The sequence below is a fragment of the Taudactylus pleione genome, unplaced genomic scaffold, assembly GCF_031769625.1.
Source record: "Taudactylus pleione unplaced genomic scaffold, aTauple2 ptg000113l, whole genome shotgun sequence".
NCBI classification, from domain to species: domain Eukaryota; kingdom Metazoa; phylum Chordata; class Amphibia; order Anura; family Myobatrachidae; genus Taudactylus; species Taudactylus pleione.
In genome coordinates, this window is record NW_028284515.1 from 15,257,983 (window position 1) to 15,275,349 (window position 17,367).

Genomic DNA, 17,367 nt, shown 5'->3' on the forward strand with positions numbered 1-17,367 from the left:
GAGAAAGGAAGGGGGGGTGAAAGAAATAAAAGCCAGGCAATGTTGGGGTTCCAGCTAGTGCCTAATAGTATACTACATCCATAGTAACACACACACACACACAAAATACTGCTACTAAAATATCCCACATAACTTATGGCCACACCAAGGGCCCATGTAATACAGTTATCCATACAAGCTGATAAAACAAAAAATACCACACTATTCGCCACCTAGATACGCCACGTTGACAAATGTTTGGGGAGCTGGGACTTGTTATAGTAGTATGCCCAGTATCAATGATGTGCTACCAACGCTGCTGTCCTATCTGCTACTGTATGCAACTGCCTCGTCCCCTCCCTTGATACACAACATATACAGCAACCCTAGACCGTAATAAAACATAATAATATCCACTCGGGGCAACACCCAGGCTGCATTTGCAATCGATTTAGTACAGATATTTATTTTACGGCTTTTAATATAATTATCATAATAATAATCAGATTCTGTAATGCTTTGTAGAGGAAAGGTGTGGTTAGGTACAGTAAATGTGTGCATATTTAATTATTGTTTTCTTTCATCTAATGACAAAAACACGGTGTAAGAAGCACAGCCTAAATATTTAATAAGGGAGGATGTATTTTAGAACACAGTGCAGCTATTGATGGTTTTATTCCGGCAATTCTCATAACAAGCATGTAATCCGTAATATCGGACTGGTTGCTGCTTCCAATGGAATGGCTGTGTATTCTGAGCAGCCTAGCCTTGGGTTTTACTGTTATCGCCTTAGTGTTGGAATATCTCATGAGACCGATCGCTTATGTTTATAAGTCTACGCAATTTTAGGCGATTAATCTCCTGAGTTGAAAAGCGCAAAGGGAAACTACAGTAACCCCCCTGCTTTCTCTATTATAAATGAATATTTCCTGCCCAGAATAGTCTAAAATCTCCCGAATAAGCAAATACGTTCATTCAAAGAGCTTAAATTAAAGGAGTTGGAAATTAAGCAATCTAGGTTTATGAGATCTTTGAGGAGATGTAACTGTAGAGTTCTCTGCATTACAAACAAGAAAACGCTTTCAGCTGAACCCGATCACGTGACAGAACCGCTTTCAGCTGAACCTGATCACTTGACAGAACCGCTTTCAGCTGAACCTGATCACGTGACAGAACCGCGTTCAGCTGTACCTGATCACGTGACAGAACCGCGTTCAGCTGAACCCGATCACGTGACAGAACCGCGTTCAGCTGAACCCGATCACGTGACAGAACCGCGTTCAGCTGAACCCGATCACGTGACAGAACCGCGTTCAGCTGAACCCGATCACGTGACAGAACCGCGTTCAGCTGAACCCGATCACGTGACAGAACCGCGTTCAGCTGAACCCGATCACGTGACAGAACCGCGTTCAGCTGAACCCGATCACGTGACAGAACCGCGTTCAGCTGAACCCGATCACGTGACAGAACCGCGTTCAGCTGAACCCGATCACGTGACAGAACCGCTTACAGCTGAAACTGATCAGGTGACAGAACCGCGTTCAGCTGAGCCTGATCACGTGACAGAATCGCTTTCAGCTGAACCTGATCACGTGACAGAACCACTTACAGCTGAAACTGATCAGGTGACAGAACCACTTACAGCTGAAACTGATCACATGACAGAACTAAAAGATGAGAAACAAGATAATAATGTGTGAATTTACCAACAGGGTAAGGTCAGGTTCCAGGCCCCTTTTTATTCTATGCCACCCATCCCAAAGCACCATTCTCCATGGTCCAGATCTGCACAACCTCTAATAGAAATTGTACAGTATTCTTTCTGTATTTAATGGTAATTGTCTTTTTATGTTGGCAAACATGCATAATATTTAAGAAGATGAAACAAGGGGCAGCCTGCCACCAATGCCCAGGCTTATTTGGAGTTACCACACCTATGGGCATGTGGTTAGGTAGATTAATAAAAGTCGCAAGTATCATCTTGAATGTGTGGGGAAAAAAAAGTATTTTTTGGTGATAGAATTAAACATTTTAACACTTCCAGGAAACAGCTGTAATGTGAATAGTTTTAACAAAGTAGTGCTATATTTTCATTGTTGGGGAGACAATGAATGGTCATATGGTAGAAATAGAGGTATTACTGGCTTTATCCAAAGGTCAAAATCTTACTTTCTTGAATCTGCTGATTAATTAGGGACTGATCTTTCTCCAGCTCCTCTTCTCCCTTCACTTGTGCTGCCTGGATCTGCCTTTTCAAGTCCTCCACGTACTGCTGTTGTTCATCCACTTGCTGCTGGTAAGAGGCTTGCAGGTCTCTCAATCTTTGCTGGTATTCCTCAGATAAAGGCTCTGTACTTCTGCTAAATGGAAAAAAAAGCATTAGGAGATGTTACTCAGAAGTGTCGATACATTGTTGAGACAGTTGATTTGCAAACTTAAGCTGGCCACACACATAGCGATATTTTACACGATTTCGACGAATTGTGGCGACAAATCGTGTAAAATATGCCAAAATCGTGAGTCCCCGCTGGTCGCACATCTTATCGTCAGATCTGCCGTGCTGTAGGGCAGATCTGACAATCGGAAAGCGATGCACTGTGAAAGTCTGGATGCAGGAGAGATCGTATGAAGATTGGACACCAAATCGTGTGCAGAGCTGCCGGGGAGTTTCAAGGGAAATCGTACACATCGGCTGATCGTGTGCACATTGCTATGTGTGTGGTCACCTTAACTTTGTATTTTATTTGAATTGTATGATTGAAACTATATGTTCATATATCCTAGTGATATTTTTGTATTTTAGTATTCAAATGTTTCAAATGTTTTGCTGTACCTTGGTATAAAAGTGCTATTTATAGTTTTGACTCATCCCTGCTAAGCAGACAATGTTCCATTGTGGTTTGTTATTACAATCTAAGTGACCTGTCCTCATGGTGCAAACACTTGTTTTAGACCTTTTGGGTAATTTACTAAGCGTAGGCGCTTCCGATCGCGTTTATGCCAGCAAAACACGGCTAGTAAAAGCATTGCCCTTTTAAATATTGGGCATAAACACAATCGGTAAATAAATCCCCATTGAGTTTATAGAAAATCTCAGTATCGCTCACTGACCACATTCATCCAGTTTGAAATGCTCAAACAAGATGGCTGCTGTGTGAAGCAGCGGAAAGCGCCCTAAACTGCGCGCTGAGCCACTGGACCGGATTCCACATTTTACTTTCTGTAAATATCAAGTTAAGTACCTTTTAAGCATGCATCTTATTAGTCATTGTTCTTAGCTCTCCTCCAAGTCACTGGGCCTGATTGGGCTGCAATTTCTTTGATTCGCTGCTCCGAAAATATGCAAATGCTGGTCTCAGCCTCCCCCTTGTGTACTTGCGAGTGCCGGACATTACAAACCCTTTCAGAGTCTGTGGACAGTGCAAATCCACCAGTGGACTCAAACAGTCAGGCATCGTCGCACCATCGCGATCTCCATCGACACTTACAACGCCCTATGTCTGGCGCTGTGTCTTCTTCTGAACTTCCTCTAATCATGGCCTCTGTAGCTGAGGCTCTGCAATTAAGACAGCAGCCGCGTTTACCAATACGCCCTTGATACTCCCATAACATGCCCATGAGACAGCCTTTTCTTGCATTCACTTCAGGCCACCTCGCAGTCACCTTCCAGGAACACCCATGGCTGTCCGCTAAAAAGCTCTATTACAATTGACTCAATTCGCAACAGATGCACTTAGTGGTACATGTGAGTCGCAGAGATTTCCCAGACTTATCACACATGCGCAGTAGCAAATAATCGCTCGACTGCGCAAACATCAACACTGCATCCACCTCTGAATCAGGCCCATTATCTCTTTTTCAAAATCTCTCTGGATATGAAAAAGTGTAGCTGCAAGACATAATAAGTTTGCTGAACAGACATAGGCTCACAGCTCTCAGCATGTCGAGTGACGACCAAGGGAGTATGATCTTACATTAGAGAGAGCAGGCAGAGTTCAGAGGGGCATTCCAAAACCTCTCTGCTTACTACACCATATGCCATGTGACTGTGGTTACCATGGTAGTCCAGGACACCCAGCAGAATTATAGCTGCGTGATTTATGTTAATATTTTTTTTTTTTCATGGAGCAACTGCTTTCATGCAAATAAACCTGTAAAACTGCCCTAACAAAACGTTCAATTTTCTATGGATTTTGGGCCTGATTCTGAGTTGTGCGTAGTTTCGTATGCGGAATGTGGATTCTTGCTAACTAAATGCTAATGTGTCTATACGCATGTCTACATATGTATCACACCGCTCCGCTGTTTTCTATCCACTAACCAAGCCATCATCACTAGTAATGGGACCCACATCTACGCTGGGTGGAAGAGATCAATGTGACGTGACGTCAAGTTACCGATGCTTCACCAAACATTGGTATGAATGTGGCCTTAAGGGAATGGAGGACACCGCACTCCTCACCAGATTGCACCGAGCTACTCTCTTCAGCAGGAGTTTAAAGAAATTTGTCTTGAGTTTTTTTTAAATAATTAGTATATTGCAGTCACTGACTTCTGGTGCTGCCTACTTGCTGCCCTTCCAAACGCGCTCACCCTAGGCTGTGGCTATTCTGTAAACTCTCACATAATCGGAGTCAGGATTAATGTTCCTCTTCCCAACAATAGATTATGTCCTCAGTTATCATTCAGCCAACAGCTCCCTGGGTCTAGTCCTGGGTATTGATACAGGCACTTTAATATCTTGTCAATGTGTTGGTGCATGAAAATAAGTGTTTTATAAAAAAAATGGCAGTAGATACAAAAAAAAAGAAAATTAAAATTGGCAAAGCACAACATAAGCACCCAGCAAACACTGGCTCAGTGTCCCACCGCTATTGTGCTTCAGGCTAGGCATCCTCTATGGCAGCATGCCATCTTGGATACCTTATCGATGCAGAGTCAGCGCTGACCGCTCGTGACAAACACAGAGAAGGGCTTGCAGGCTCACTCTGGCTACTTCCCCTGCATTAGGTCACATTAACACGCATGTGCACTCGGGTATAAACATTCATGGAAAATTCAATGAAACGAAGCACGTCATAACTCTTCACAGCTGTGCACAGCAATGGGTAAGGGCATAGGATTCCATCACGTCCCTACTTCAAAATATACTTCATGTATTCCTAAACTAATGCCACAAATATAAAGCAAACAATAGGCTATATTCTGTAAATTTCACCACGCATTTTAGGTAAACATTATATATATATATATATATATATATATAAAATGTGCAAAGGCTGCTACAAACTACCTTCCCTCCCCTAAAAACACCCCGTTAATACCGTGCACACCTACTACTGAGACTGTTTGAGGGGCGAGGCTGTACTTGACTTTTACTAACTAGGAGCTGCCATGCTGACATTTATCAAAGCGTTCTATATTGTGCTGTAAACAAAATGTATGGTAACCATTTTATCGGAATAGATAATGAAGGGTAAGAGAGAATGATGTGGTAACATACATTACAGCTGGCTAAGCAGACAGTTTATAACCCCAAGCCATCAATTTGGGATGGACCGAAATATGGCAGCATTAAGTGATCAACTTCTGATTTCATAGCAAACACAGTTATTCTGATATTGAATGACAGACTAAACAGTAAACAGTACTAAACAGAACTGTGACTACCCTATAATAAATACAGGTAGATAAGGTTAGGTAAAATAGATAGTCATAGAGAATACCTGCAGAATATAATTGTCATGATTTATATATCGCCATTAATTACACTGTTGTACAGTCCCATGCCTGACTGGAGCTTACAATTCCTTATTCTCAAATACACCCAAACAGTCAATTATTAGTATGTTTTTGGAGTGTGGGATATAACCAGAGGAACCCAATACAAGCACAGGGAGAACATACAAACACCACACATATTAGGACCTGGTCAGGAAATTAACTCATGACCCAGAGCTGTGACGCAGCAATGCTAGCCACTTACGGCTCCCTAACATTAATTCACATAGCGCCAGTAAACACTGTAACCCATTACAATTGGTAACTCACAGTAATGAAACACAACCATGTATTAACAACCACACCAAGGGGTCACTGCTCACAATCTGCACTTTACAATTAGAAGATAAATGCATTAAGATATCAATACCGGATGTCGTCACTTTTGCTAGTCCTGTTTCAGCAAATCAAATATTTTTAGTATTCAAACATATCATAATATTAACATTTTTAATCAGCATGCTTTTAGCAATGTAGTGTTATCCAGATACCAGCACTGAATCATGATGTTCTGTCAATACAGGGAAACTTTCCTAACAGCCTCCTTTAGGTAATGGTGCAGCATTTACATGGCTGGAGAAGCAGACAGACTGACCTTACCTTATCCCGTGTTAGGCCATCTCCACGTTTGCAGGGAGAGAGAAAGAATCAGAGTGTCAGAATGCAGCTTTTTCAGCTATTAGAGATGCAAAACCCTGAGATGCTGGTGTAGAGGAAACGTCTCCATACAAACACACTGTCATGTTACGCTCCACCTCTCGTCCCTGAGGTCCGCCCAGCCTGGTGCAGGGCTTTGGCTGAGTCTACTCTACAGCATAATGCAGCTCTCTGTTACTGTAGCAGCTCAGGTGTAGGAATGAGCACTAAGGGAATGCACTGCTGTTTGCATTATGGGCCTGTGATGCTATAATTGCCAGGGCTTCAATGCAATCTTATAAAAGTGTGACTGAATGTTATACTCGTTGCATCATGGGGAAAGAGATCCATCCACATCTAACAGGGCCCCTGTGTATTATTGGGGGATGGGGGCTACTGAAATAAAAAAAACTGGGACACAATATGATCTGTGATTAGCATAGTAATAGCACATATAAGACTAATCTTACATATAGATCCCATGTTTCTTTGGTTGTGCAAAGGCACGAAAACAGATAGGGTGACAGGGGGGAGTAATGGTGCATACACACGGTCAGATTTTGTGTCAGATCTGAACGATAACGATTATAAAAATCGTTCATATTTACAAGAAAATCTGACATGTGAGCCTGCAACGATGAACCCAGATTTGGACGATTCCATTCATGTTAATACTGTCTGAAATCGTTCAAATCGTTGGTAAAATTATTCAAATCGTTCATCTGACAGTTCTGACCGTGTGTATGCACCATAAGACCTCACTGTATAAGTGTAATGGTGCAAACACACAGTAAAATTGTTCATCTGACAGATCTGACCAACAATTTGAATGATTGCAGACAGTATTAAAATTAATGGAATCGTCCAAATCTGACTGCAAACACATCAGATGTCAGATATCGTTAACTGACAAGCGGGAACGCGCATCGTTCATTGTTGCAGGCCCACATGTCAGCTTTTCTTTCAGATATGAACAATTTAACGATTTTTAAGGTAAAAATGTCGGGACACAGGGCCTGATTCAGAGCCGCTCGTAAGCGGCCGTTTGTTCGCTCCGAGCGATGTTCGCACATCTGCGCATGCGTATGGGTCGAAATACGCATGCGCGAACCAGTCAGTGCGGTCGGAAATCGTGTGCTCGCAAAATAGCGAATGCCTGCTAATTTGAGTGACAGGATGAGGCGTTTGTGGGTGGTAACAGGGGAAGGTGCTTGAAAACGGGGAGTGGAGATCCGAACGCAGGTGTGCCAAACGGTCAAAACGGCTGTTTTAAGGGTGTGCATAATTAACAAAGCAGCGTCATCGGCCACGTCACTTGGTTGTCTTTTAGTCTGAACTGCTCGCATGATTGCGATAGGAAAATGCTACCACAAGAATAGCGAGCAGTTCATACGCCTTTCGATGTACTCGATTAATCTAATAAATAGCGGAGATGACGTATGATGCGAGCGGCCAAGGGGCGTATTTTTCAAAATAGCGAGCGCATGTTTCGTTCGCTCGTTCGGACATAGAAGAGTCAACAGACCGCAAAGAGCGAGCGCTTAATTTAAATATCCGGCCCCTTTTTCAGAACGAGCGTCCGCAAATAGCGTCCGGCTCTGAAGCAGGCCCACAGTGCAGACCTCCAATACACCCCTTCTCATTGAATACATGCACTTTGAGGGGTTTAAATCAGTGGTCAAAGTGGGGGTACGGAAAATTTAAGGTCGTACTTATGTGCACGCAGAAGTGTGGTCACTCAAAAGGGTTGCATTGTTAAGACACGCCCCTTTTCATCATTGTAGAGTGCCACACCGTAGTACCCCTTATACTACACAATAGTAGTGTCCCTTACACGTTATGCCACACACAGTAATACCCCTTACACATTATGCCACACACAGTAATGCACTTTACACATTATGCCACACAAAAATGCACTTTGCAAATGATGCCACACAGTAATGTCCTTTGCAAATGATGTCACACAGTAATGCCCCCCACAAATTATGCCACACTGTAATGCACCTTATAACATTGTGCCCCACAGTAAAGCCCCCCCCCTTGTACACCCTAACCTCTCCCTGTGTCCCTCCAGCAGCCTCTCACCTCGCCCTCATGGGCAACCAGCAACAGCCTTCGACCTCACCCTCAGCAACAGCAGGTGTGGATTTGATGCGGCCGCTCCTGATTGGCTGCTGGTCCAGCACCAGATTCAAAATTATGGCAGCACTGTGTCCCTGTCTCTCCATGGAAGCCTACTGGTGCGCCAGCTGTAATCAGCGGGCGACCCGGCACCAAATCTCTCTCGGCGGTCACATATTCTGGCGCGGGGGGGGGGCATAAGGGCGGTTGACGATCAGAAAATAATGGCTCAGTGCTTGAGGGAAATGCCATTGTATCATACCATTGCAGTGCCTTGCGTTCATCCCAGGTGCCCAGAGGCAAGTTATAATTTGGTGCCCCCCTCGTTACAGTCACTGACACTGTAGCATAGCATTTTGCATGCAGATACACCCTCAGTTGCACATAAAAAATTATAGGCATGCTGCATATCATTTTAATCAACAGGAGATGATTGTGTGTCCTATTTGCATCACTGTGCGAATAAGACGTATTTGAAGGGAAAAATTACATGAAAAGTGCTTGCACCTGGCGGCAGGTGCCTCTATTGCCTCCCATAGTTCTGCCCCTGTACCATTGTATACCAGCATACTTCAAGCACTGGTTTAACTAGTATAATTTGGCCAATAAAGACTTGTTGGCTTTCAGGTGAATTTATCTAAAAATCTTAATACTGGTTTAAATTATGTGGGACAGGCACGGGGAGGTGTAAATGATGTAGGACAGGTATTTGTAGGTGTAAATGATGTGGGACAGGTGTGTGGAGGTGTAAATGATGTGGGACAGGTGTGGGGAGGTGTAAATGATGTAGGACAGGTATGTGTAGGTGTAAATGATGTAGGACAGGTATGTGTAGGTGTAAATGATGTAGGACAGGTATGTGTAGGTGTAAATGATGTAGGACAGGTATGTGTAGGTGTAAATGATGTAGGACAGGTATGTGTAGGTGTAAAAGATGTGGGACAGGTGTGTGGAGGTGTAAATGATGTGGGACAGGTATGTGGAAGTCTAAATGATGTGGGACAGGTATGTGTAGGTGTAAATGATGTGGGACAGGTATGTGGAGGTGTAAATGATGTGGGACAGGTATGTGAAGGTGTAAATGATGTGGGACAGGTACGGGGAGGTGTAAATGATGTGGGACAGGTATGTGTAGGTGTAAATGATGTGGGACAGGTGTGTGGAGGTGTAAATGATGTGGGACAGGTGTGTGGAGGTGTAAATGATGGGGGACAGGTATGTGGAGGTGTAAATGATGTAGGACAGGTATTTGAGGGTGTACATGATGTGGGACAGGTATGTGAGGGTGTACATGATGTGGGATAGGTATGTGTAAGTGTAAATGATGTGGGACAGGTATGTGGAGGTGTAAATGATGTGGGACAGGTATGTGAAGGTGTAAATGATGTGGGACAGGTACGGGGAGGTGTAAATGATGTGGGACAGGTATGTGTAGGTGTAAATGATGGGGGACAGGTATGTGGAGGTGTAAATGATGTAGGACAGGTATTTGAGGGTGTACATGATGTGGGACAGGTATGTGAGGGTGTACATGATGTGGGATAGGTATGTGTAAGTGTAAATGATGTGGGACAGGTATGTGGAGGTGTAAATGATGTGGGACAGGTATGTGAAGGTGTAAATGATGTGGGACAGGTACGGGGAGGTGTAAATGATGTGGGACAGGTATGTGTAGGTGTAAATGATGTGGGACAGGTGTGTGGAGGTGTAAATGATGTGGGACAGGTGTGTGGAAGTCTAAATGATGTGGGACAGGTATGTGTAGGTGTAAATGATGTGGGACAGGTATTTGAGGGTGTACATGATGTGGGACAGGTATGTGAGGGTGTACATGATGTGGGATAGGTATGTGTAAGTGTAAATGATGTGGGACAGGTGTGTGGAAGTCTAAATGATGTGGGACAGGTATGTGTAGGTGTACATGATGTGGGACAGGTATGTGAGGGTGTACATGATGTGGGATAGGTATGTGTAAGTGTAAATGATGTGGGACAGGTATGTGGAGGTGTAAATGATGTGGGACAGGTGTGTGGAAGTGTGTGGAGGTGTAAATGATGTGGGACAGGTGTGTGGAGGTCTAAATGATGTGGGACAGGTACGTGGAGGTGTAAATGATGTGGGACAGCTATGGGGAGGTGTAAATGATGTGGGGCAGCTATGTGGAGGTGTAAATGATGCGGGGCAGCTATGTGGAGGTGTAAATGATGCGGGGCAGCTTTGGGGAGGTGTAAATGATGTGGGGCAGGTATGTGGAAGTATAAATGATGTGGGACAGATATGTGGAGGTGTAAATGATGTGGGACAGATACGTGGAGGTGTAAATGATGTGGGACAGGTATGTGGAGGTGTAAATGATGTGGGGCAGGTATGTGTAGGTGTAAATGATGTGGGACAGGTATGTGGATGTGTAAATGATGTGGGATAGGTATGTGGAGGTGTAAATGTTGTGGAACAGGTATGTGGAGGTGTAAATGATGTGGGGCAGGTATGTGGAGGTGTAAATGATGTAGGACAGGTATGTGGAGATGCTGTATTGATGGGAGAGTGTTTTTGAAACTTGTAGATGAGAGGTAAAAGTTATTACAACTTTTTACAAACTGGTATAAAAAAACAAAAAAAAACCCAAAATACTATACAGAATTTTTTATGTACCCCAAAATGCTGAAATTTTTTTAATTTGCTGAAAAACAGTTGCAGGCTCTGATTTTCCAACCATTAAAAAAAGTGTAAATATCATCCATTTGACACCTCCAGTACTTTCCTTATGGTCACTATTAGCCTTCTATATGGTCCTGCTATCTCAGTTATCACTTTTTTGGGGTCTAGGATGATTTCCCCACGGCTTCATGTGCTTCTCCCAGGTCACATTTTGTAGAAAAGTCATGCACCTTCACCGCGACTACCGCAAAATTGAATCTTGCATTTCTTGGGTGCGCACATTTCTGTGATGTACACAAGTTTCATTAAACAAATTCGCTTTTGCAAACTCGCACCTAACTGGATTGCGCCCATGAAGTACAAAAATGAAGACTGTTCAAATACATATTTGGAAAATCTATGATAGTATTAGATTATGATGACAATCACTGAAACATGTTAAACCATTCTCTGGCTCCCTGGCAAGTTTGTAACAATAAAACCTTAAAAGAAACTTGAGGTTATTTGTTTCAAAAGTCATCTAAAGTAGTGTCGTACAGTATGTGTATAATGGTATAGGCTCAAGTTACCTTTCATTCAAGGTGAGGGAGTTCTCTTTGGAAGAAGAGGAGAAATCTGCAGACAGGTCCAGCCAGTCCAGGGAACAATCATTTACAAAGGATGCCTGACTGTCCTATGGGGATAACAGGTAGCATTTGTAAGGAGGAAGGTTATATACATTTTACATCACTCATGCTTGTGGGCTGAATCATACCAAATAATGTTTACAAAGCGAAACTGATGACACTCATGTAATCAATCCAATTGTGTAGATGGCAAATTCAAGTGCCAATCATGCCCCTTGGTGACATTACATTACTTAATAAGTGATGACTGAATTAAACCAATGAATGGCAATATTGGCGACATGAAATTAATGGCAAAAATATGGACTTTGCAATGGATTACCTTACTAATGATATTATAATAGTTTGCTACATAATACTGAAAGGATGCTGATAACATCATAGTGGAGGATATTCCACTGAATGGCTAAAATACTTGTGCCATCACTCCTGATCTCTGTCTCTCTCATATGTCGGTAATGGTTCCTACTCTTCCACCCTTCCCCTCTTTTTAGTTCCCCTCTCTTCCCTGAATCCACTTCCGCGGGTCTCATGTACTCCGTTTTTTGTTTTGCATTATTCTCTTACAGCAGGATTTCGGTCTCATAGTCACCAATAAAAGCATCACAATGGGCCAGATATTATATATATATATATTACTGTATATAACCAATGTCATTATCGCATCGGATGTGTCCTACTGTCCAACATCACCATTCATAACATCACTGAGGAAATTATCATAAATATAAATTGGGCTTGGGTACGGGATACCGGCGGTCAGAATACAGACAATGGCATCCTCACAGTCAGAATCCCGGCGCCTGAAGGTAAGTAGCCTAACTCTAACCCATCTTTGCCACAGCCAAACCATAACCCTCCCCTCCCTCAGCCTAACCCCAATTTTCCCCCTCCCCTCCACCCCAGGCACTAACCCTAACCCTCCCCCTAACATTTACCAATCGGGATGCTGGCAGTCGGGTTTCTTACACTGGGAATCAGACTGCTGTTGGGAATCCGGCGCTGGTATTCTGAGCACCGGCATCCTGACCGCCGGGATAGTGACTACATCTCATACATTGAGCATAAGTGCTTCTATAATCTCAGCACTTGCTGATTGGGGATGTCACTGAAATGGAGCACGGCCCAGCAATACGTATGGAGAGCAGATAACACAGTAATAGACAAAGTTCTGTTTTGATTGCTTTGAGCGTGTATAATTCCATGAAGCGCTGACCACAGAGGCAAAAGTTCCGAGCACAGCTTTGGTTTGTAGAGGCTTTGATATAGGAAGACAAAGTCACTGGTCCAATGTTACAAGCAGCACATACTGGGATTCTTAGTGCCATTAAGTAAATTTGGTAACGGTCATTTAAAAAAAAGTGTAAGACATAAGGGGGTGCGCACAGCTTTTCTTTATATGCATATGTGCCTCTTAGTCCACCACGCACATACAACCAACATCCCAGGTTTGGAACCCAGGAAAATCAATGTGTTCTCACTTTTATTATAATGGTCAGATGTGACAGGAAAGACACATGGTGGATCCAGTAAGAGAGCCACCAGGGGATCTATCCTGAGCACGATTCTCTGCATTCATTTCAAATGTTCAATTGTTTCTACAAATACTGCTCAGTGTGGGGTGACAGAGTAGACTGCTAAACATTGGATGAGCTTTAACCAGCATACATTGCTCACTATGGGGCTGATTAAGAATCACAAGCAAAGTGACTGTAGCAGCGGAAGCCAAATTTCCTACCTTATGCTAATACCATATTCTATCGGGGTAATGCGTAGGTTTGTGCGCGTGCAAGCAGAAGCCTGTGCCGCCCACTGAATTTACACCCACTGCCGCAACGGTCATCATTAGTATCGGCACATACAGCAGCCCCGTGCTAGGTACAAGACATCCGACAGAGACAGACTTCCTTTCCCCATACGTACGACTCAGAATCACACAGAGCGTTAGCTGCACGTCCATGACACCAACAGAAGATAGGGATGTTCCGTGCACTCGCCCTGTCACCGCCCTGTAACGCCCATTTTCATGGAAAGACAGATCAGGCCAAGTTCCATCTGACTCAGAATAGGACAGGCATACACAACAAATGCATACGAAGGCATCTGTGCACGCGCTATAGGCTAACACTCGCCATTTGAGATCCATACATCTCCGAATCCGCCCCTATGTGTCCTAAATGAATCATGAGAGTGAGGGGATGTCAGGACTGTCCGTATTACAGGTCACTTTGTGTGCTTGATGACTTGTTTTTGTACAAATGCACTTCCATGTACAACGTGAGCCTGGAAGGTGGAAAGGGCAGCCCACTGAAAGTACAGGGCAAAGACCAGTTCTGATGCACGGAGAAAAAGGCCCCAACTAAACAACAGTCTGGCTTCAGTAAGTGAACTTTTTTTGCCCTCCATTAATGTGCGTTACATGCATTTAGCAACGGAAGCCCACAGCCAGCACAGCGCCTCCCATCAGAAGAGGTAAGATGGTGCCGCCATTCAAAAGAGCAAAATACCTGTTGTATAAAATCAGGCATATTTGTGCAAAAATAAAAAATATTATGGGCACTTGTGTTTTGCCCTTTCTAAACAATTTCTATTTTTTTCATGTCTTCTGTGGCATTCACTACACCGAACTGGTTGAAATCCACCATACATTCCTACTCACATACTGGTATCAATATGTCAGAGAGATATGGAAGCATGCAGTGAACAGTTTCTGGATGGCTGTCTTAGTAGACACAGCTGATTAGACATTTCCAGGCTAGTTTCACTGTAAACTTCTTTAAATGAAGGTTTCAGAAGGGCCTAATAGATGAAGTGATTACATAACATTTCAGCCATATAAATTAGTAAATACAACAAGATGCCATTTGACATTGTCAGGGAGACTCCCTGAAATAGTAGCAATCTCCCTGACGAGTCTAGTAATCTCCCTGAATGCACCTTGCCCCAATTATGAAGCTGTTATATTAATAAAAAACTGAGATATATACATTCAAATGGGATCATTAGTATCATTTCCCTGCAGTGGTTATAAGGCACAATGGCCCTCATTCAGAGCCGTACGCTCTGAGCAGAGCGCACGCTCTGAATGAGGGCCGGGCTCCATTTTCATGGAGTGTCCTCCTGGACGCTCGTATAGCTGTAGGTCACCACCCACAGGCTATACGAGCGTGCATTGTGATGGTCGCGATGGTCGAGACCATCGCGACCATCGAATTTGCGAGCCGGAGCCTGCGGTTGAGGTTTTCAACCGCAAGCTCCAGAGTGATTTTGGCTCTATCAGAGCCAAAATCACTCCCACTGACATCACTAGTGATGTCAGTGGGCCGGCTTCTGACGGGAGGCGTTCCCGCGGGAACGCCCCCGTCAGGGAGGCACGCCCCAGACACGCCCACCAAAGGGGGCGTGCTGTCAATCAACATTGACAGCACGCCCCCTTTGATCGGACACAACGAGCGAAGGACTTTCCTTCGCTCGTCGCGTCTGGCGCATGCGCACGACGGAGCTCCCTCCGTCGTGCGCATGCTCAGTCCATAACATCGACCCACTTGCGAGCGGACAGCCGCTCGCGAGTGGGTCTGAATCAGGCCCAATGATCCCTATGGCTACATGTATTTTCTGAGAAGTATCAGTGTGTTTTCATCTACAAGTAGATCTTACTGACTGCTTTGGGGCTCGTTTACATTTGGATGGAAGTCAATGTTATGACACGCCTCTCAAATTTAGCAGTATACACCCACTTTACCGACGCACTCATAGGTGCTGCTTTTACAGTCTTCCTGAAATGCTTTTTCAAAAGTAGGTAAGTATGCACATAGCCGTAACTAGACTTTTTGATACCCTGTGCCAGAAAGAGCATTGGCGCCCCCCTTATTTTTCGAAGGGACATAATGCACCCAAAAAAGGGCCCTGGCTTCATGGGGAAGGGCCAGGGAAGAGATAGGAGAGGCCAGGAGATGCTGGGGATGAAATAAGAGGAAGCTACAAGCAAGAATGATAATAAACAGAAATTTGACAGGCCCAAACAGCGCCTCCTGACCTGTGGTGCCCTGTGCGATGGCACCGGCCGCACTACCCTAGCTACGGCCCTGAGTATGCAACATGGTTTAACTTATAGTGGTTTGTGTATTGATGTACAATGGATGCACAGAACGATAGTACAGTAATACCTAATGATGTGATACAACAGGTATCAAGTACCGTGTTGTTGTACAAATGTCCATGAAACAACTGCATAATTCTTAAATCTTTTTATCATTTAAAAAAAAAATTCCCACTTCACTAAGTAACTTTTTGTTTATCAAGATATTAAAGTATCATTTTGAGCTCAAAGCAGCAGGTTGCAGTACACCCTGAATCTGTCTTAGAAGTCCTAGTACCGGCTAACCCTACAACAATAAAAGAAATGTAACTTCTGATGCAAAAAGTCTCATACTTACAGATCGCATTTGTCTCAGGATAGCGGCCTCTGCTGGGTGGTTGAATCGAAATCTATGAAACTTTCCTAAAACAATAACATCTCCTGAAATAGAAAATAAATGATGTATTGAATACATATAGTGCTTGTACTTATTAGGGATGATGAAACACTGCCGTAGTCCTTCTTTCATTTCTGAAACCCTTATGATGTATACTTTACACAGAATGTACACCCAATGGCGCTGTGTGGTTGGGACACGCGGAATCAGAAATGTTGTGGGAAAGTTATGAGCATTCTAAAGCAAAAATAAAAAACAATAACTGTGTATCTGGAACAAACTATGCTGCAATACAAGGGGTACAAATACATTTATTGTTTTTGCATGCAGGGTAAATGCTGGCTGATTTTACATGTAGCCCACAAATGCTGGGCAGCTTTATTGTTATCCTGCAATTTAGATATGAGCTAAACATGTAGCCTTTCCTTATTAATTCAAAACATATGTGAACTGAAGGGGTATGGAAACGGCAAAACATTATAAAGAACATTAGAGTGCTAGAAACAAGATATCTATTTCTAGATCTATGTGTACGTTAGTAGTTGCACTCACATTCAGTGTAGTTATATTTCTAGATCTAGGTAGTGATAATTGAGCTTACTGCTATTTAAACTGGATGTTCTTTTGTTACTAATGTCAAAAAGCTTAATGAGTAACATCTGCGGTTTTATTATCTATTCCAGAAAAAAAAAAAAAATATTTGATTTTTTTAATTAAAAAGTGTAAAAAATAAAAAATAACCAACAAAATCAGCAATCTTTATATCTACAAAACTAGACATATGTATTCTATAAATTTACAATGGTGGTGTCGCTTTATAAAAAAAAAATGGTAATTAGCTTTCTGTTTAAATATGATCTCCCTCCCACTTCTTTTGGCAATAGACGTTGGCAGCAATTAGACTGGTAGTCATTCCTGGAGTGCAGTGAGATTAAGAGAGAATGCCTGTACAAATGACTCTTAGGAGCTTACATATTCATAGATACTGCAGGGGGAACTTGCACAGTAAGCTCTATGTCATTACCTCCAAACAGGGGGCTTTGTCTTTTCTTTCATTTGCATTCATTTTTTACTCTCTCATTCAG

The 17,367-nt window shown here is 43.2% G+C and overlaps 1 protein-coding gene across 1 annotated transcript in view; it reads right to left on the bottom strand.

Moving 5' to 3' along the window:
- The window catches only part of STARD9 (StAR related lipid transfer domain containing 9), a 155,840-nt gene that overhangs the window by 40,756 nt on the left and 97,717 nt on the right, over window positions 1–17,367 (bottom strand). Inside the window, exons 19-21 of the mRNA XM_088471260.1 lie at window positions 16,244–16,326; window positions 11,751–11,854; window positions 2,152–2,339 (exon numbers count right to left, since the gene is read on the bottom strand). Of these exons, the coding sequence (XP_088327386.1) occupies window positions 2,152–2,339; window positions 11,751–11,854; window positions 16,244–16,326 (375 nt within the window). The remainder of the gene's footprint in view (window positions 1–2,151; window positions 2,340–11,750; window positions 11,855–16,243; window positions 16,327–17,367) is intronic.